Source organism: Lycorma delicatula, chromosome 13 (assembly GCF_047948215.1).
Source record: "Lycorma delicatula isolate Av1 chromosome 13, ASM4794821v1, whole genome shotgun sequence".
Lineage (NCBI taxonomy): Eukaryota > Metazoa > Arthropoda > Insecta > Hemiptera > Fulgoridae > Lycorma > Lycorma delicatula.
The window spans coordinates 31,505,469-31,527,461 of NC_134467.1; the positions used below are offsets into that span (position 1 = coordinate 31,505,469).

The following is a 21,993-nucleotide window of genomic DNA, read 5'->3' on the forward strand; positions in this document are numbered from 1 at the left end:
TGTGACTCCGGTTTGAACAGTTTCAAAATTTTTTGGCATGTGAATTTTTCATAAAACGCCTGTAGATTTTTTTTTTAATGCAAAACTGTTGCTTAGCCGCACCAATGCTAAGATGTGTATCCACTTATTTAATTATTAACAGTACATAATTACAACATCCTAAACTAAAATGATGACAAAATAATCTCTGCTGCTACCACCACACTGTCACCATGCAAAAGCATGTTCAGCATCATTCCAATTTTTCATTATAAATATATGGCAATTTGGAGACTTTTTAGTTAAATAGAGAAGTTAGGAAATTAAATATTCTGGAAAAGAAGGGAGTTGACTGGAAAGATAGGTGCCTAATAATAGAACTGTACAACCAGAGAATAAAAGTGCAGTAAGGGACAAAATTACAGGAAGAATAGTGATTGGAAGGGGAGTGAGGTAGGGATGCTGCATGTCACCAATACTGTTAAGTATATATCTGGTAGAAATAAAACGCTGTCTGAATGGGAAAAGAGGAATAAAGATCAGGAAAAAAGTTCAGGAAAAATAGAATTTATATGTTTTGCTGATGACATGATGGTACTGGCAGAGAGTCCAAGTAAACTAAATGAAATGTTTGATGATATAAATGAAGATTGCAAAAGTCAGAGTATGAGGATAAGCAAAAAGAAGACAAAATGTATGGTATTAGGTAGAGAAGAGGAGAAAATTGAGATTAAGGTAGGTAATGAAGTTTTAGAGCATTAGAAGAAATTTCAGTACTTAGGAAGCTTTATATAACTGATGACCTGACTTGCACAGTAGAAATTAAAACAAGAATATCATGAAGTAACCAGACATTTAATAGGAAGAGAAGATTGCTGTGTGGAAAGTTAAACTTAGCATTAGTGAAACGATTAATGAAATGTTTTATTTGAAGTATAATGCTCTGAAACGTGAACGATGAGAAAGGCAGAAAAAAAAACAAATTGAGGCTTTTGAGATGTGGGTGTGGCACAGAATGATAAATGTCAGATGGCAAGACCATGATTCAAATTTAGAAGTATTAATGAGAATCAGAGAGAACAGGAAAATGCTAAATGTGATTAAATATAGGAAAAGGAATTGGTTAGGACATTGTGTGAGAGGAAAGTGTTTATTAGTGGATGTGATAGAAGGCTTAGTGAATAGAAGGAAAGGAAGAGAGTTCAAATGATGGATAGGATTATGAAAAGGGAAAATATGCGGAAACAAAGAGTTAACAAAGGGTAGATCAAGGTGTAAAGCAGCAGCCATGACAGGACCTCCCCTATTGGCAGAATAATATGAATAAAATAAGTTACTTTTTGATACCTGTCCCCCCGGCTTATCAAAATCTCTTTTCTAAATTTCTCATTTCTCTAGGACTCTGCTATTTCAAATATTTAAGATGTTTTCACTATCTCCTATTTCTTAAGATCTAGTTTTTCATTCAAGTTCAATGTAGATTTAAGTGGCAAAATAATCTATGCGCTACCTACACATTATTAACATGTAAAAGCATGTTCAGCACGACTCTAATTCTCCATGATAAGTATATGTTTGATTGTTTGGTAATATACATTACTCAGTTCTACTTTTACCTAAGGCTTACCAACATTTCTTTTCAAAATTTCCTGTTTCGTCAAGGCATATTTTAAAATACTTCAAATATTTACTATCTTCTGTTTTTTAACATCTAATTTTCATTCAAGTTCAATGTAGTTCTTGGTTCTAATTCATAATTTCTTGTTTTATAGACACTGACACTGTTATATAATTCATTGTTTCACTACATTAAGAGATATATTCATTTAACTGATTTATACAATCTGTACCAGTTATATCTGTGATGAACATAAAACATCTGTAGAACAAGAAACAACTATCAAATTTGCTTTCACTGACATATTGATGTTTACTGTTGTAGTCTTGAGTTAATGTGGTGAATTATTTATCAAGCAAAAATATTTTTTTTAAGTAAATTGAATAGTACACACTTTATGACAAATAGGAAGCCAAATTTTAACCAGTAAGTATGTCATTCAATAGTGTGAATTTTTTTCAAAAAGAAATATAGGAAATTCAGTTTGCTGAGCCTAATAAAGAATCCCTATTAGGTGTAAGAAGATAACACAATGACATCCATAGACTGAATAAGAGTGAGAATTGATTCAATTCCTTTCATACTCATCCAAGAAAAAAGAAAAAGGAAAAGGTTAAGGAAAGTAAAAAGAGAAAAATGAAGGATGATCACTCTAAATAAGGACTGACCCCATAAGGGAAGACACCCGCCCTGTGACAATCCTGGTTACCACAGCACCCCCTACTGTTCCTAGTCCGGATGAGCTTTACTGGAGGTCATTTAGACCCTCAATACCTGATTAGATATTTCAGTCATCAGTACAGCCTCTTATCAGGATGTCAATGCAAATGCCTCGAAAGACATTTCCATCAGTATTTAAACCCATTAACCAACAACGAATTTTTTTCAAACTCACCTAAACCAAATCAAAAAAAAAAAAGATACCCAATAAAAATTTACAAATTGAGCTATAACAAAATATTAATCTCATACCCACAAAAATTGTTTGCAACATCACAATATTGACCTGCCACACCAAAGCATTCAAAATTACCAATAAATCAACCTACAAACATACCAAACAAGAACCGGGCACAATTGCTGAATACACTTACTCTGGTGGAAAAGAACGTAAATGGGTCCCTAGCCACCCAGGCTACTATTCTACACTAAACACCCTCTGAAATCCTTTCAAGCACCAAAAACCTTAAAAGTCTTTCTACAATGCATCACTCATCTCTAACTTTCCAGTTAGTCCGCAGATCCAGACTCGAACCAATACCCTCAAGTTCCCTGATCACCTCTGCATACCTAAACTCATATTTTGAGCAGATGTACAGCATATGATGCATCATGCGATACTAAGCATTAAGGACACTGACCCAGTCAGTCAAGACAAATAGAGCCAGCCTGTCCTGAAATGCACCATGCTCAGAAAGGAACTGAGTCACATGCCGGTTCGGGGTGATCCATGACCCCTGGATCGAAAATGAGTCTGGAAAGAGATCGTGCATATACCACTCGTCTGGCACCTCACCACATCTATTCTGCCAAATATCAAAATCTTCTTCTATTTCCCGAATACGCTGCACAGTCAGTTCACCTAACTTCTTCGCAGCACTATGTTATTGATATTCCGATGCAAGGAACAATCCTAAATAGGAACTGCTTGTCATCAGTGTTCCTTATCATAATTACAATCTCAAATATGATTAAGATAAGTTCGTTTTACTCTTTTTTTAAAAATTGGTTAAGTCATTATTATGAAATCTCCAGGTAAATATACAAACAAACCGGGTTTTTATTTGTGTTATCTTTATGTATAAAAGACTATACTGAATAATAAACTGTCAATTTCATATGCAATATGAGATTATTTTAAGCAGTTAAATACCAGTATTACGTATAACCTACTGCTTTCATATTTGTATTCTACAGTATTATTTTCTCAAAAGACAAGATATATATTATAATATATTATAAAATGAAATATTATCGCTCTTCCATTATCGTAATATTATCCATACTTGTCAAAGCCAAACCACTAAGATTTACACCTGCGTATAGGTAATTTATATGATACATTTCACTCACACATTGACTTGCTTAAAACCATCAAAGCATTTCCTTTTCACATAACATTATATCTAATCCATAATCATCTGATACACAAATGATGATTTGCCATCACTTCTTATAATATATAGGACATATATGTTAATGAATGTAAGGTATCATATGTGTATAATTTTGGTGTGTGTGTGTGTGTGTGTGTGTGTGTGTGTGTGTGTGTGTGTGTGTGTGTGTGTGTGTGTGTGTGTGTGTGTATGTGTGTATGTGTGCATGCACATCTGTATTTTTTGCGTGTGCATGTATGTGAGTGAAAGAGAGATACAGTGAGTGAGGTAAGAAAGTTACGATGATATACCTTTGACTCCTTGTTAAAGGGTAATGCACTTTACAGTATTGCCTTTCAGAGTGCTCACTCACTCAAGCTGTGCAACCTCCCTGAACTGTTTTTACCCATTCCCGACCCTTTACTCACTTCACCTACTGTCACACAGGTGTTCGTTCGCTCCTTCATCTTACAATAACTTCTCCTTCTTTGTTCTTCATATTCTCACACCTCTTTACTCCATCACGTCTCAATATATCTTTACCATCAATTAATCTTTATCTTTCTCTCTCTTTCTCTCACTTTCTGTTCAGTCTTTGTCTTTCTGTTTCAAATTTCTAACCTTACTTTCACCTTTCCTATTATATGTAATGTTATTAACTTTTTTATGTTCTACCTTCATATTTTTTTTTCTTTTATTTCTCTCTTATTATATCACAGTAAGAATTATCATTAAAAGAAATTTCAATCTCTATTACAAACTTAATTTTATTTTATTTATCATATACATAAGTAAAAAAAATTTCTTTTTTTGAGTTTGGCTGACTGAACCAATATTTTGCAATCATTTCTTTTTCTTTCCTGTTCTTATAATAGTTATTCATTCTTTTGCTTTATTTTTGCCTTTTCTCTTTTTTGATCAACAAAAGAAACCAACAGTTGTTTTTTTGTCTCTTGTCTTTGGAAATCCGTGAAATCTTGTTTTCTGAATGTTGTTTTATCTTGCACAATTTCTTCTGGTATTTTTTATTTCTTTTATATAGTTTTGAACTACTGAGATCTATTGATTTTCCATTCTTTTTTGTATTAAATGTGGATGAATATTTGTTTTATTTGTCTGTTTTCATTCATTCTCATAAGGCGGTCAAAGAATGTGGTATCTTTTATATAATGGAATTATGACATTTTCTCAGTTCATTGTATTTGTTAAAATTTTATTATTTATGAATTTGTATTTGTTTTCACTTATTTTTATTAGTCTCAGGATTTTTCTCAAGATTTTCCTTCTGTTACATTTTATTTCACCGTATTTCAAACCAAAAATACATTCTGTTGCATACAGGCATTATGGTTTGATTACTCTATTGTAATACCTGATCTTGTTTTTTATTGTGATGTTCTTTTTTATATAAATATCTTTTGTTAGTCGGTGGGCCAATTCTATTTTTCTTCTTCGTGTTTGATTAGCTTCTTTATCTAAACCATTACTTTGGATTATTTCTTCCAGATATTTAAATTTACTGATTTTGTTGATTTTTTAGTAGTTCATAATTAGGGATTTAGGGAAATCTTTGATATTGGATGTGAATTTGGTTTTTTTGAAAGAAAGTTTTTAAAAATTCCTTTCAAAAATCAAATTTAGCCATTTGTGTAAATGGTGATTCACACTCTTGATGATTCCAGTTCCTTGGAATTCCCCTGGCTGGTTTTTTGATTATATGGTATTTACGGTCAAGGTTATGTGGCAAGATTTCCAAGAAAAGAACCATTGCTAAAACAGTATGATCATGAATGTTACAAAATAGCCAGTAGAAATCTTTAATTATGTTATATTCTACCCATATGGTTCAATATTGATACAGCAGCAGTCAGGTGTCACATGACTTATTACAGATAAAAAGGGCACAATGCCATATTGATCGGTAGATGAGTGTATTACATTTACAATTATAATATTATATTATTTTGGTTAAATGAATGAGTTGATTCACACGTTGTTTGACTAATCAAGCAGAATTATTCAAACAGGCACTACTTGACTGTTCTTTGATACATCTGTCTTCCGAGAGGTTTTTTATTCCATAGCATCTTTCTTCTTTTTCTTACAGTTTTCCTTCATAATGTCTAACCCTTCTATTTCCTACTTTTCCTTCCTTCTGCTTATTTGTACTGAATGAAAACAATTTATCCTTTACAATGATATTTTCATCAATGTGTCAACAATCAACACATATTAGGAATGGATTGAAAAATTTAGAAACTCAGTAATACTATTATGCATAAAAATTAAACCATTTTGGGGTATCGTATAATTTAATATTTGAGAACACTAGATATCATAGAGGAATTACATCAGGTAAATAAAAAGACCTAATTTTGTAATTTGTCTTTAACCAAAACCTCTTTCATCATGAATTTATCATACCTTGGCACATTACCAAAATGAATTATTCAACTTATAAAACTATACCTCATATCTTTCTTTAAAATTGTTGTAGTACCTTTAACTATTTTATCATTCATCAATCAAAATAATCCTTGAGATTGTAGCAAATCTACCATTCAAATATTATATTTATATCCATTATTTTTGTTTTGATAGTTCTTTTTCAAATCTTCTTATTCATTATTGACTCTTTTAAGAGTCATTCATTATTGACTTTTATTTTATCATAACATTTTAAAATGAATCACATCGTACAACACTTTTAACTGCTTTCACAATTTAATGCTTGTTTTCTAAATTTCCATACAAAATTCGATAGCTCTAAATTTTTTCTTCCATTTTTACATCACAGTTTATACCTGGATATTTATTGTTTTCAAAATAGTCAAAATAAATTATTCCTAACTTGAACATTAGTTAAAAATACCATTAAACATGATTACTTGCAGGAGGTAGCAAAAATATTTCCATAGAATAGAAAAGATTAATGACATAGTTTAATAATTTGCGAATGTAAAAGAAATCTTACATTTTAATTTTATATTTTATTTATTTATTGTTCCAGGGATTTACAGTTGCATTATTTTATTGCTTTTTAAATACTGAAGTTCAGAATACATTTAGTCATCACATTGAACGGTGGAAAGATGCAAGAGATATTGGTAGCGGAGGAAGGCGTTATACATATAGTAAAGATTGGTCTCCAAATACTCGTACTGAAAGCATCAGGTAAGATAACTTTGTAATTGTATTTATAAACTGTTAGGTACTAAGTCTACATTAAGTTACCATTCATAACTAGATGTATTAACCAAAACTGTTAATAGAGAGCATTTGAAAAGTAACTATACAGCTATAAAAACATGACTATATGATTATATGTTGAAGGATTGTATTCCATGCAATGCAAGTAATCCTGGGTTGTGTGCAGTTAGCTTCCACTAACCAGTCAGGCTGGTATCCTTGATACAAGAAGGTGTGTTTGGTTCTTTGTTAAATAATGTGCGTTCATCATCATTGAACAATTGATATTGTGTCTTTCCATATGCACTCAGAACGGTATTAGATATTAAGTATATTTGAGTTAAGAATTGGGCTTACCTTGGAATTGGGCATCAGATTTTTATCATTCTTTACCTCAATCATAATTTTCTTGATCTTCCTGTACATCTTCTTCCCATTATTTATTTATTTCCTTATTAGAGGCAAGTACAGGCTTTTTTTTGTCTTCAGTCATTTGACTGGTTTAATGCAGCTCTCAAAGATTCCTTATCTAGTGCTAGTCGTTTCATTTCGGTATACCCTCTACATCCTATATCCCTAACAATTTTTTTTACATATTCCAAATGTTGCCTGTCTGCACAATTTTTCCCTTCAATCTGTTCCTCCAATATTAAAGCGACTATTCCAGGATGCCTTAGTATGTGGCCTATAAGTCTGTCTCTTCTTTTAACTATATTTTTCCAAATGCTTCTTTCTTCATCGAATTGCCACAACACCTTTTCACCTTTGTTACTTTATTAACCCATCTGATTTTTAACATTCTATAGAATCACATTTCAAAAGCTTCTAATCTTTTCTTCTCAGGTACTCTGATATTTCAAATTTCACTTCCATATAAAGCTATGCTCCAAAAATACACTTTCAAAAATGTTTTCCTGACGTTTAAATTAATTTTTGATGTAAACAAATAATATTTTTGACTGAAGTCTCGTTTTGCCTGTGGTATTTGGCATTTCATATCGCTCCTGCTTCGTCCATCTTTAGTAATTCTACTTCCTAAATAATAAAATCCTTCTACCTCCGTAATCTTTTCTCTTCCTATATTTACATTCAATGGTCCATCTTCATTATTTCTACTACATTTCTTTACTTTCGTTTTGTTGTTATTTATTTTTATGCAGTAGTTCTTACGTACGACTTCATCTATGCCATTCATTGTTTCTTATAAACCTTTTTTACTCTTAGCTAGAATTACTATATCATCAGCAAATTGGAGCAATTATCTTTTCACCTTGTACTGTTACTCCGGATTAAAATTGTTCTTTAACATCATTAACTGCTGGTTCTATGAAAGTATTAAAAAGTAATAGGTATAGGGAATATTCTTGTCAGACTCCCTTTTTTATTACAGCTTCTTTCTTATGTTCTTCAGTTATTACTGTTGCTGTTTGGTTCCTGTAAATGTTAGCAATTGTTCTTCTGTCTCTGTATTTGAACCCTAACTTTTTTTTAATGTTGAACATTTTATTCCAGTCAACGTTATTGAATGCCTTTTCTAGATCTATAAATGCAAAGTACGTTGGTTTTTTATTCTTTAATCTTCCTTCTACTATTAATCTGAGCGCTAAAATTGCTTCCCTTGTCCCTATACTTTTCCAGACACCAAATTGGTCTTCTCCTAACACTTCTTCCACCCTCCTCCAAATTCTTCTGTACAGAATTCTAGTTAAGATTTTTTATGCATGATTAGTAAAGCTAATTGTTCTGTATTCTTCACATTCATCTGCTCCTGCTTTCTTCGGTAACATGACTATAACACTCTTTTTGAAGTCTGATGGAACTTCCCCTTTTTTGTAAATATTACACACCAGTTTGTATAATCTATCAATCGCTTCCTCACCTGCACTGCGCAGTAATTCTTTAGGTATTCCAGGAGCCTTTCTGTCATTCAAATCTTTTAATGCTCTCTTAAATTCAGAACTCAGTATTGTTTCTCCCTCCTCGACTTCTTCTTCTTCCTCTATAACACCATTTTTTAATTCATTTCCTCCATGTAACTCTTCAATATATTCCACCCACCTATCAACCTTTCCTTTTGTATTATAAATCAGTGTACCATCTTTGTTTAACACATTATTAGATTTTAATTTATGTACCACAAAATTTTCCTTAACTTTCCCGTATCCTCCGTCTATTTTACCAATGTTCATTTCTCTTTCCACTTCTGAGCACTTTTCATTAATCCACTCCTCTTTCGCTAGTTTGCATTTCCTGTTTATAGTATTTCTTAATAGTACCTTCTACTTTCTTCATCACTAGCATTCTTATATTTTCTATGTTCATCCATCAGTTGCAATATATCCTCTGACATCCAAGTACAGGCTAAACCATCCAATTACAATCACTGATGGGAAAAAATATTTATATTAAATGAAAAATGTGAAGCCTGCCTGTGATTGGAACCCAGGACTTAATCGATGAAAGGCAGTAATGCTATCATTCTGCCATGGAAGGTCATCATAATTATATTCAAATTAACTATTTCTTTTACTGCTCTTATCCATTGCATAAATAAATACAACATATCATTTGAATGATTCATAATCAATCCCAGAAAAAACTAAACATAAATTGATATACAAGTAAAAGTTCTTCTTACGTTGTAAGTGCACACTAAGACTAAGTTATGAATAAATATTCATTTATAAAATTACAGTTAGTACTATCTTGATTTATAGTCTTACTAATTAAAAGAATAAGTGTGGTAGAATGCCCTTGATAAAATTATAAACTACATTTCTTACAATCTGGCAGTTGTGCAATAATTGGAACATCTTTGGGAGAAGTATATTAGAAATCGAGAAATCTAAGTTTGAAAAATGTGAAGTTTTGTCCTTGGATATATCAAATAAACCAGTTTCCATACATTGAAGATAAATAATGTTGAAATCAGTTTAACCAAATAAAAATACCTAGTGGAACTTAATAAAATGGAGAGAAGATAATATAAATAATATTTTGGATGTTAGAATGTTTGAAACAGATAATATTACAAATTATATTATTATAATCATGAAGATATGGAATTGTATAAACTATAACATCACAGAGATATGAAGAAATTATCGACAGAGGAGTGTAACAATATGGATATACGGAAAGGAAGAATGAAATTTCTATCTGATAGCAAAAAAAGATGGAATTGGAAATGATTGGATGAAAAATAAAGAGTAACCCAAAAAGAAAATAATCATTATATAAATAAGTAGCTAAAGCTGAAACAACTCATTACAGGAGACGTTAAATGCAGGATGAAACAGAGAGATTATAGTTAAGAACAGTAGTCCAACAGATTTACATAACAATATTCATTAATTTTTGATTGACTGTGATTAAAATACTATTTAAGTAATCATAAATGTCATGTAACTTATTAAGAAAATAATTATTTGATTTTTGTTTTTTTCTTTTTGTTTTATATTTAGGCTACATGTAATTTTAAATTTTCAAATTTAAAAAAAAAAATATTTTATGGTTTTTATTTTTACATTTTTTTATTTTTTATTTCATTATTTTTTTAATGCATGTTTTTTACCTTTAATTACATTTTAGCCTGTCTCACGGTTATGACTGCAGACCAGTTTCCCTTGTACCATAAAGAAATCACTTGATATATGAGCGAAACATTTTGTACACTTCATTAAAATCATAAACATTGTAAGTTGTTTTTCTTCTGTTTCTTATTGTGTTTATTTACTTTTTATTGTTTTTTTTATTAATTATGTTTATTTGTTAACTTTTATATTTTGTTTCACCAAAAATGTTTTATTCAACACAACCAAATTCCTCATCACTTCACTTGTATCCTTTTAAATCGAGAATTAATTCAGGATACTATTATTAATTCCTAAATATTAATCAGGAATATTATTATCAATAATATTGCTGATCTCTGCGGCAGAGTAGTAGTACAGCTCGGTCTTTCATTCGGAGGTCCCTTGTTCAATCCTGGTCAGGCATGGTATTTTTTCAACCTTCAAGCTTGTGCCATCCAAAAACTCATAAAAAAAAATGTAATTATTACTATTATTAATTAATTCAGGAAATAAATATATGTTTTAATAATAAAACTAGAATAGTTAGAAAGATATCAATTTTTATATTATATTATACATATAGTATTGAAACTACATTAAATTATTATTTCATGCTTTTTCTTATCACTTCTTTGATTAGTAAAAATATTTCTTTATAATTATAGTTCCATCACATCATTTTTACTTTTCTAACTATTCATTATGTCAATATTGTTAACAGATTATTATTAAATAAAGAGAATAAAAAAAAATGATGATGGTTAAATGATAGAAATCAAATTTTGTTGTTTGATAAAATTATAGGATTTACAAAAAAGAGATGCAATTTTTTTTTGTTATCACCCATTTGACCAGTTTATTCCTATATTATAAATTATTCTTTAAATTTATTAAACATTAAATTAACTACTTACTTTCAGATTACATGGAAATATTTCTTACAAAGGATCTTTTGGAGTTAATTAACAATATATTCGTCGGTGGAGTTACCGATGGTATTGTTCTTAATTGTACCATCATACAAAAGGTTAGGAAATCCCTTTAAGTATTTAATTGAATGACATGTTTTATCTGTGTTATGCTTATTAGTCTATTAATAAATTATTTTTATCAAATTTAATGTGTTTATAATTTTTTTATCATTAAAGTTTCTTATGATTTATATTTGAGTAAAAACTCTTTCAACAGAATAACATATATTGGCAAAAAAAGTATTTTAAAAAAGTAAATTTTACAGCTGGATTCTCTTTTCTAAAAGAAAAAAAATTGATTTAATATATTTTTACATTAGACTAATATATACGCTCATTGACTAAAATTGATGAAAAATGTATTACATATCAACAATCTCAAATATATAATACTCAATATTGTTGGGGATCATTATCTAAATGTGCTTTGAAAGGATTTTTTAGGCTACATAAAAAGCCATTAGATATATAAACCTATAGAAAATCTATTTCATTCGTTTATTCATAGTGTTCCACCATTAGGGCAGGTCCTGTCATGGCTACTGCTCTCATCTTGTTCTATCCTTTGATAATCTGTTGTTTCCGTATATTTTCCCTTTTTCTATAATCCCATCAATCATTTCAATTCTCTTCCTCCCTCATCCTTTCCTTCTGTTCACCAAGCCTTCTATCACATCGACTAATAAACAACTTCTCACACAATGTTGCAGCCAGTTCCTTTTCCTATATTCAATCAATTTTAAAATTTTCCTGTTCTCTCTGATTATCCTTAATACTTATTCATTTGTTGGCTAATCTTCCCATCTGACATTTATCATTCTGTGCCACCCCTAAATCTTAAAACCCTAAATTCGTTTTCTGCCTGCCTTTCTCATCATCCACAGCTCCATAGAACATCACCACTCCAGATAAATTATTTAATTAATCTATTCCTTAGCACTAAGTTTAACTTTCCACACAGCAGTATTCCCTTCTTATTATATGCCTGCTTATTTCTTGATATTTTTGCTTTAATTCCTACTATGCAATTCAGTTCATCACTATAACTGATGACCTGAATTGAAATATCTTCTCATGCTCTAAAATTTCATTTCCTATCTTAATTAGTCAAGAGCTCTAAGGTTCAAATCCTAGTAAAGGCAGTTATTTACTTTATATGGATTTGAGTACTAAATCGTGGCTACTGGTGTTCTTTGGTTATTGGGTTTCAATTAACCACACATCTCAGGAATGGTTGATCTGAGACTGTACAAGACTGCCACTTTATTTACATTCTTACATATCATCCTCATTCATCCTCTAAAGTAATACCTTAAGATGGTTCCATAGGTTAAACAGAAAAAGAGCCTATCTTAATTTCAGTCCTCTTCTCTTTTCCTCCTAATACCTCACATTTTGTTTATCCTCATATTCTGATTTTTACAAGCTTCATTTAAGTCATCAAAGATTTCATATAATTTACTTGGACTCTCTGCGAGTACCATCAAGTCATCAGCAAAACATATACGTTCTATTCTTCTTCTTCCACCGAACTTTATTCATCTTTTCCCATTCAGACAGCATTTAATTATTTCTTCCAAATGTATACTAAGCAGTGTTGGTGATATGCAGTATCTCTGCTTCACTTCCCTTCCAATCCCTTTTCTTCCTGTAATTTCATCTCCTACCCTCACGTTTATTCTCTGGTTATAATACAACTCTTTTATTAAGCACCTTTCTTTCTATTAATTGCCTAGAAAAGGCATTTGACAGAATGTGCCATACTCTCTGCCTCCTTCCTTTTGATGTATCTCTCACCTATGACTCTTAAAAACCCTATAGCGTCCCTTGTTCCAACATCTATTCTAAACCCAAATTGTTCTTCCTCAATACTGTCATGCAATTTATTGTATATCCTCTTATTTAGAATCGTTGACAGTACCTTAGCTGCATGTGATATTAGGCTGATCGTTCTATATTCACACTTCTTTGTATGTATTTCTTTTCTTTTCTGTGGTTACGAATTTTGTATCCCCGAAATATTCCGACCACTTTCTATCTTCAAGAATTCCATTGCATAGAATAATAAGAATTCTTTTGTTTTTCCTAGTGCTTTGAACTGTTCAATTGGTATTTCATTACATCCCTCAGCTTTTCCTTATCTCAACATTTTAATAGCCTCATTTATTTCACTTTTTAATATACTATACCCGTTTTGATTTTCATGAACTTCTCTTCCACTCCCTTATCTATTTCTCTTGGCTTTTCTCTTAACGCGGATAAATCCACAATGTATTCTTCTCATCTCCTTTTTATTTCCTCCTTCTTATCAAGTGTTTCCACATCCTTTTCCTCTGTCTGATACAGTTTCTTCCCCTGCTTCTCTTTAAAAATTATTTCAATGATTCTTTATATATTAGCTCATACCATACAAATTTTCTATCATTGTACATTTTACCTTTAGCCACTTTTCCTTAGCTTTCTCAGTTTCCCTTCTTAGTTCATTATTCACCTTCCACATTTCCTTCTACCTTCTTCTGTTTGTACATTTTTCCACTTTCTCCTTTCATTTATCTCTTCTAACATTTCACATGTAACCCATTCTTTTTTAATTCTGTTCCTGTTTTTAAACCCTATCATTTCCTTTGCCTTTTTCCTTTAAATTCTTAATTTTTATCCACTCCTGTTGTAAGTCAATCTGCATTACTTGGTTTATCTCCCATTTTCATTTCTTCCAGCAACAATTTTTCCATTTCCGGAATTGTTTTGTTCTCAGCTACTCTAAATCGTACTAATCTCTACTATTACTCCAATTTTCTTGAACTAAATCTAGTTGAGTTCTCTTTTAGTACAACTAGATTGCGATCCGAATTGATATCTGATATCTTTAGAGTTCCAATTTCTTAAGTGCCACAATAAGTGTTTGTTATCATTATTAAATATTTATTAATTTTTATAAATATTCCCACATAAAAGGCTCCCTCAAAAAATTAAAATGAGTTTTCAAGATATAAAATGCACTGTTAGATCTTTGTTTAGCACCCATAAGTATGAATCATATAGACCTATATTTAAAAAAATTAAAAATGTTAATTTAGCTGTGCGTTTGTATTTATGGTTGTGTAATCTTTCGTAAAAAAAAAAACTCTTTGGTATTTATTCTTAAGAATTATCAATTCCTCCTGTTGTATGTGACCAGATAACAAAACTGTTTTCTTGTAACAACACAATAATTTGACTTACGCATTTTTATATAATACCAACACATTTAAAAAATCCTCTCATCAATTTATTTAAAATAAAATTAAATGATTTTTCTTTACACATGTTGATACATTTTTAAATAATACTAATTAAAAAAATGTCAAGAAGCTATAAATTTTATTCATCCCATTCAACGTATATATACAAGTATAAGTATAAGTATGTGATTGAATAATTTTCATTAACACCTTCTAAATTGTAAGTTATTTTTTACAATTAATATCTTCAAGTATTTACCATAAAATTATTTCATATATTTATATTTTTAAACAATTAATCATGTATAATAATTGTTAATTTTGTGAAGCTGTTCTGATCAAGGTTTTTATCATGGTTTCCCTTAATTCATCCAGGAAAAAGCTGGAGTAGTTCCTTTTTTCATCTCCATGGAGTTGCTCTTATAGCCATTTTTAATATATAATTATATATATATATAATTATAATTAAATATATAATTATATATAATATAAATTATGTATATATATATAATTATGTACCGATTAGAATAAAAATGTTATTTATGAAATAATAATTAATTTGTGCCCAATGGATTTTAAAAGAAATTTTGATGCATAATTATAATACAAAAAATGCTCAACAAGTAGGTTTATAGACGTTCATAAAACAGTATTATTTAAATCTTATTAGAGCTAGAATTAATGCCATAATTACCATATGATATTGGAATGGTGAAAAATATTTATTCTTGAAAGTTTTGTGAACAGTAAACCTTGCTTCTTTTATACTGAAGTAACAGATTATATCTGCAAGTTTAAATTAATAAAGTAAAAAGTTAAATGTATTATGAAAAGCTGGCAAAGTATTGTATGACATTACCAGCTATTAATAACAAAAATTAAAACAATAAGAGCTAACAAAACAGAATACAGAATATATATTTTTTTAAAGGTTAGGAATGAATTTCAAGAAATTCTTTTTTTAAAATACTCATATATAAAAGTTAACCTTAATAAATTTCCTCAAGTAAATTTGATCTTCAAATTTCTCTTAAGGAAATTTGGTTTTCCCTAAATTTAACTCCACCTTCGATAAAGGCTAAAATAATAAAAAGAAAGTTTTCATAGAAGTGTACATTTTAATTTAAAAAGATTTTAGATATTTATTGATAGTTTTCTATATATAAAGTATAAACTTTCAAAAAATATTTAAACTGAAAGGAGATAGAACAAAGGAACAAAATCATATATTTCAATTTTAACAGAGGGGATTGATTTTCTGAAAAATATTTTATTGAATTATGCATTATAGGTAACAAAGATGCTTTAATAAAGTTTTCTTTTAAATACATCTGAAGAAAACTGAAATTGGTTTTATTGCAAAATCCCCACCCCCATAATGAATTTTGAAAAAAATTAATATAATCAATGTCCCATATATTCAAATATTTAAGTTAAATTTGAAGAAAATGGGTTGGTCACTCTTGAGGTATAAGGTCAAAAGCAGTGTGTACATGCATATTCACATAAATATATAGATCTGTTTTACTGTGGATTTTTGTAAATCTTTACGCACCTAAAGATTTACAAAATCACTACCCCATTTTTGTCATGATTACCATATTTTTCCGTTATATATTCTAGCTATATTCACCAGGAAAGAAAAACGAAATGTCTAAACATTTTTCTGGGTGGGTTGATCAAGGAAAACAAGTGGTTAAACTATTTTTTTAATTGCGCATCAACAATTAAAGTAATTAGCAACTTACCAGTGTAATGTAATTGTACTGGTAAATATTTAATCTTGCACAAACTCAGGTCGACCATTCCTGAGGCATGTAGTTAATCAAAACCCAATGACCAAAGAATACCAATATCCACAATATACTGCATTCAAATCTGAATAAAAGTAACTAGCTTTATTAGGATTTGAACCGGAGAACTCTAAACTTCAAAATCAACTGATTTACGATGACAAGGTTTATCACTAGACCAACACAGTAGGTTAAACTTTGATTATCACTGCGGCCAATCATCCAGGGGTACTGGGTTCAAATTGCAGTCTGGCATGGCACTTTTTATACACTGCAAAATTCCATTTTCATATTCTCACTTACAAGTCTTAAAAAAAATGTATATAATATATGATTAAATGTAAACATTTGCCCCACTGACCTATTTTTGATATGATTACCATAGTTTTCTCTTTAATGTAGTTATTCTAGCTATATACTCAGGGGAAGTAAGACGGCATTATAAATAATAATTGATCTCAGAAGGTTTAGTCACTGCTATCAATAATCTTTATTATGTTTTAACAGTGTTATAAAGAGTATTTCCAGAAATATCAGGGACATCAATGATATTTATTAAGGAAAAACACCTATTACATCTTTTTTACGTTTTTATTTATTTATATTTTTGGAAAATTTAATTCCCTAGACTGGAGGTGGATTTTAAAATTGAATCGGATCACTCATTAAGCCATTATCTTTCAAATTAAAATAGAGAATTTTATGAAATATTGTTATATATTTATTATTTTAAATAATAATCTTGCTATAAAATTTCATAAAAATTGAAAAATACATTTGTTCGTAACTGCTTTCTTTTGCGTGAAGTAAACATAGGAGTTTTGTTTCGAATGGTTAAAAAAAGACTACATCAGATTTTAAAATGAACCCACCGGGTTGGTCTAGTGGTGATTGCGTCTTGCCAAATCAGCTGATTTGGAAGTCGAGAGTTCCAGCATTCAAGTCCTAGTAAAGCCAGTTATTTTTACACGGATTTGAATACTAGATCGTGGATACCGGTGTTCTTTGGTTGTTGAGTTTCAATTAACCACACATCTCAGGAATGGTCGAACTGAGAATGTACAAGACTATACTTCATTTACATTCATACATATCATCCTCTGAAGTATTATATGAACGGTAGTTACCGGAGGCTAAACAGGAAAAAGAAAGATTTTAAAATGAAAAATAATTAAATGAACAAACACAAAAAAGTAAATATATTATTTTACAACATATATAAAAATTTATTTAATATGTTTTAAAAATAATTTCATTAAAAAAAGAAAACAGTGTTTACTGTTAACTCTACTGAAGAATGTTTACATTAAACCATTTAATTCTGAAAGGTCCTTACTTTGGAAGAATATTTCTGTATAATTTAGAAATGAATTGTTTTATCTACCTTGCTTTTGTATGATTTTAACAAGGAAGTTGTTATGTTTGAAATGACAGATGAAAAATTTTCAATATTGTTGGGAATTCCTTATCTTTTTAACTTTTACATCAACTGGCCAGTCAATTAAAAATAATTGTGAAACATAAAATTTCATCATGCTATTCAAAACAGTATTATATTTGTCATTTATTTTTATCTTTTATGCTTTATTTTTGTATTATATTATTTATTTTTTAAATTTATTCCTTTATATCAACTGACGATACCTTGTATAACAGTTAAAATGCACATACATACTTCAATTATTTGTAAATTTATTTCTAAATCATTTCTCTTTGTTAATTTTATTTCAACAACCACTTATATCGGCTAATTCTTTATATAAAAAAAATGTTATTATGTAGTATTTTATTACATAAATTTATAATATAAAGAATAAATACTTTATTTAATATAAGTGTATATGTTTGATGTAGTTCTTACAAACTCCCATAGATAGCAGCAAATGATGTATGTGTATTACAATAAGCAGGAAAATTATGAGTTGTCGAGAGTTCTGACAGCTGTCTCTTTCAGGTTATTCTGTAGACATACTGCAAGACATCTTTTTGAGTAATAGTCGATGTAAAATACTTAAAATAATTTTCTGCTCATTGAGTTTCTAAGATTTTCACCATCTATTATTTTAATTTATTTTATTATTTAAAAAAGTTAAATGAATTTTTACTTTTGTAGCATTATTGAACCCTTACTGAATTTTCAAAAATTAATTTATGTTCTAATATTTTAGCATTATAATCATATATTTTTTTCATAGAGAAAAAATGACAAAAATTTATTAACTAGTTGTAACACTTTCCAACTTCAAATTTTTCTAAGAAAAAAAATTAAAAATGCAGCAAAGATTTTATGTCTAACTTTTAAATCTTCAGAAAACTCCAAGATTCCCTATCTAGTGCTAGTCGTTTCATTTCGGTATACCCCGTATATCCTACACCCCTAACAATTTGTTTTACATATTCCAAACGTTGCCTGCCTACACAATTTTTTCCTTCTACCTGTCCCTGCAGTATTAAAGCGACTATTCCAGGATGTCTTAATATGTGGCCTATAAGTCGGTCCCTTCTTTTAGCTATATTTTTTCAAATGCTTCTTTTTTCATCAATTTGCCGCAACACAATTTGATTTTTAACATTCTCCTATAGCACCACATTTCAAAAGCTTCTATCTTTTCTTCTCAGGTACTCTGATCGTCCAAGTTTCACTTCCATGTAAAGCGACGCTCCAAACATATACTTACAACAATCTTTTCCTGACATTTAAATTAATTTTTGATGTAAACAAATTATATTTCTGACTGAAGGCTCGTTTTGCGTGTGCTATTCGGCATTTTATATCGCTCCTGTTTCGTCCATCTTTAGTAATTCTACTTCCCAAATAACAAAATTCCTCTATCTCCATAATCTTTTCTCCTCCTATTTTCACATTCAGTGGTCCATCTTTGTTATTTCTACTACATTTCATTACTTTTGTTTTGTTCTTGTTTATTTTCATGCGATAGTTCTTGCGTAGGACTTCATCTATGCTGTTCATTGTTTCTTCTAAATCCTTTTTACTCTCGGCTAGAATTACTATATCATCAGCAAATCGTAGCATCTTTATCTTTTCACCTTGTACTGTTACTCCGAATCTAAATTGTTCTTTAACATCATTAACTGCTAGTTCTATGTAAAAATTAAAAAGACTTAAAGATGTTTAAAGATTTAAAAATCGTAAATTAAAAATTATATCAATAATTTATTTTATATATTGAAGATTGTAGGTTTGAATTCTCAGTAAGGCTTGTATTGTATTACAAGATATTATGTAGAGAATATTCCATTCCGTTTTACATTAAAAAGTGCAATAAATTCATCATTGTTTTACTGTAATATTTTTAATTTAATTTTTTATATTTTTGAGAGATTGAATTTATAATAAAAGTGCTGAAATAAATCATTAAACAGGTACAGAACTCTGATATAATCACAAAAAGAGAATAATTACTTCCCTTTATCTGGTAACACTGCTTGTTTTAATCTCCCATTTATATTCTCTTCACCATACCAAGCGCTTATTTCTATGTATTTTCCCTTGTAACCAATTTAAAAAATAAATGCAGCACAGTAATACTTGTAGTATTAGTACTGCAGTAATGTTATTTCAGATTAAACATTTATATATATATATATAAACACATACCGTGTTTACCAATTTATTGTATAACAGAATTTAGGTATTAACATATTTTCTCCTTGAAATTCATTATTTTTTATTTTTTTATGTGTTTTTATTTTTTCTCTTTCGTAAAAGAGAAAAAAAAATTGATTCCATAATAGTAATGGAAATTTTAAATGTGTTTATGATTCTCATTGGATCCTTTAAACCAGTTAATTTAATTTTCTTTAATTTTATATGAAATGTAATTTGTGTTTTGTTTAAATCAAGAACACATCGAAATTATTGTGACAAAAATTGTTAGATTCTTTCTTAACTTAATAGTATTGTTCCTCAGTGAATAATAATTTGAGTAAAGATTTACTTAATCAAATATATTTTTTAGTATAATTAAAATTAAAAGTTTGAATTTTGTCATTCACTCTCTTTCATTCTCTTAGGAAATTTCACGTCTTCCATCCTCCTTACATATCAAATAATCTTATACCGTTTATATTCAGTGCAACCCTAATGTCACAATTCCTCACCCTCTTCCGCCTTTATTTTGCCATTACCGATTATAAAAATTTTATTTCAACTGCTACAGCTTACACTACCCCCTTTTGTAGATATTACCCATACGTCTACTGTCTACGCATATAATATATAGTATACATTAGCATTTTTACCTTTTTTATAAGGAATCTATTCCACAACAAGTGATTTATTCTTTAAAATAAAATCCACATCCTTTCTCAACCTACTGGTAATATTATAACCCATTTTTCCATCTGTTCCAATTGTCTACACCAAGATAAGAAAATTTATTCACCTCTTTCAAAAATATTTTTTCTAAAGTTACATCGTTTAATAAATCAGCAACCCTACCCATTTCATATTCATCCTTACTTATTTTCAAATAATGCATTTTCATTCATTCCATACATTTAACTAATTTATTGTGTTTTCAATTCTCTTACATTAGATGGAAATTTTATTAGATGGCAAATTTTCTTGGGACAATCAAATTGATGTTATTTTCGATAAAATCAAGATTGTTTTGTTTTTCTTTGTTTGCTTATTTATATATCTATCTAAAGTATATCACATTCCTCAAAAATACAAAATAAGTTTACAGGAAAAAAATGGGCTGTTAATTCACTGCAGAGCTTTACAGATAAGCTTGTATGTGGGAATATAGAAATGCCATTATCTAGCATATGAAAAATGCTGTGCCTGACTGGGATTCGAACCTGAGAACCCGGATAAAAGACTGAAATGCTATAAATGCTCCCACTCCGCCACAGAAATTGGCTATTTATTTAAAAACATTATTTTATGTATTTATATTTTAAATAATTAATATGAATTACAGTTATATATATTTTTAATTTTATAATTAATTATTCTGTATTTTGTAATGTTGCTCAGATCCAAGTTTTTTCCACAGTTTCTAAAGATCCACCGAAGCTGATCCTTTTTTTTATGCAGGAGTAGTCACCCCCATTTAGACATTATCTTCATAATGTAATATTAATACTAATAAGAATTAAATATTGATTATTTTAAAAAATATATATATATTGAATACAATTGCTGAAAATATTTTCTTTACATTTCTTATTAATACATTAATTTACATTGATGTATTAAATAACATACGTAGATAATAACAAACTTTTTTCTTTATACCCTTATACATCCTTATTTATTCTAATGCGAACTACCGCATGAAAATAAACAAGAACAAAACAAAAGTAATGAAATGTAGTAGAAATAACAAAGATGGACCACTGAATGTGAAAATAGGAGGAGAAAAGATTATGGAGGTAGAAGAATTTTGTTATTTGGGAAGTAAAATTACTAAAGATGGACGAAGCAGGAGCGATATAAAATGCCGAATAGCACAAGCTAAACGAGCCTTCAGTAAGAAATATAATTTGTTTACATCAAAAATTAATTTAAATGTCAGGAAAA

At 29.3% G+C, this 21,993-nt stretch overlaps 1 protein-coding gene across 1 annotated transcript in view; it reads left to right on the forward strand.

The window, feature by feature from the left end:
- LOC142333875 (diuretic hormone receptor-like) overlaps positions 1 to 21,993 on the forward strand; it is a 635,861-nt gene that overhangs the window by 604,343 nt on the left and 9,525 nt on the right. The window contains exons 11-12 of the mRNA XM_075381453.1: positions 6,704 to 6,867; positions 10,474 to 10,578. Of these exons, the coding sequence (XP_075237568.1) occupies positions 6,704 to 6,867; positions 10,474 to 10,519 (210 nt within the window). The 3' untranslated portion in view covers positions 10,520 to 10,578. The remainder of the gene's footprint in view (positions 1 to 6,703; positions 6,868 to 10,473; positions 10,579 to 21,993) is intronic.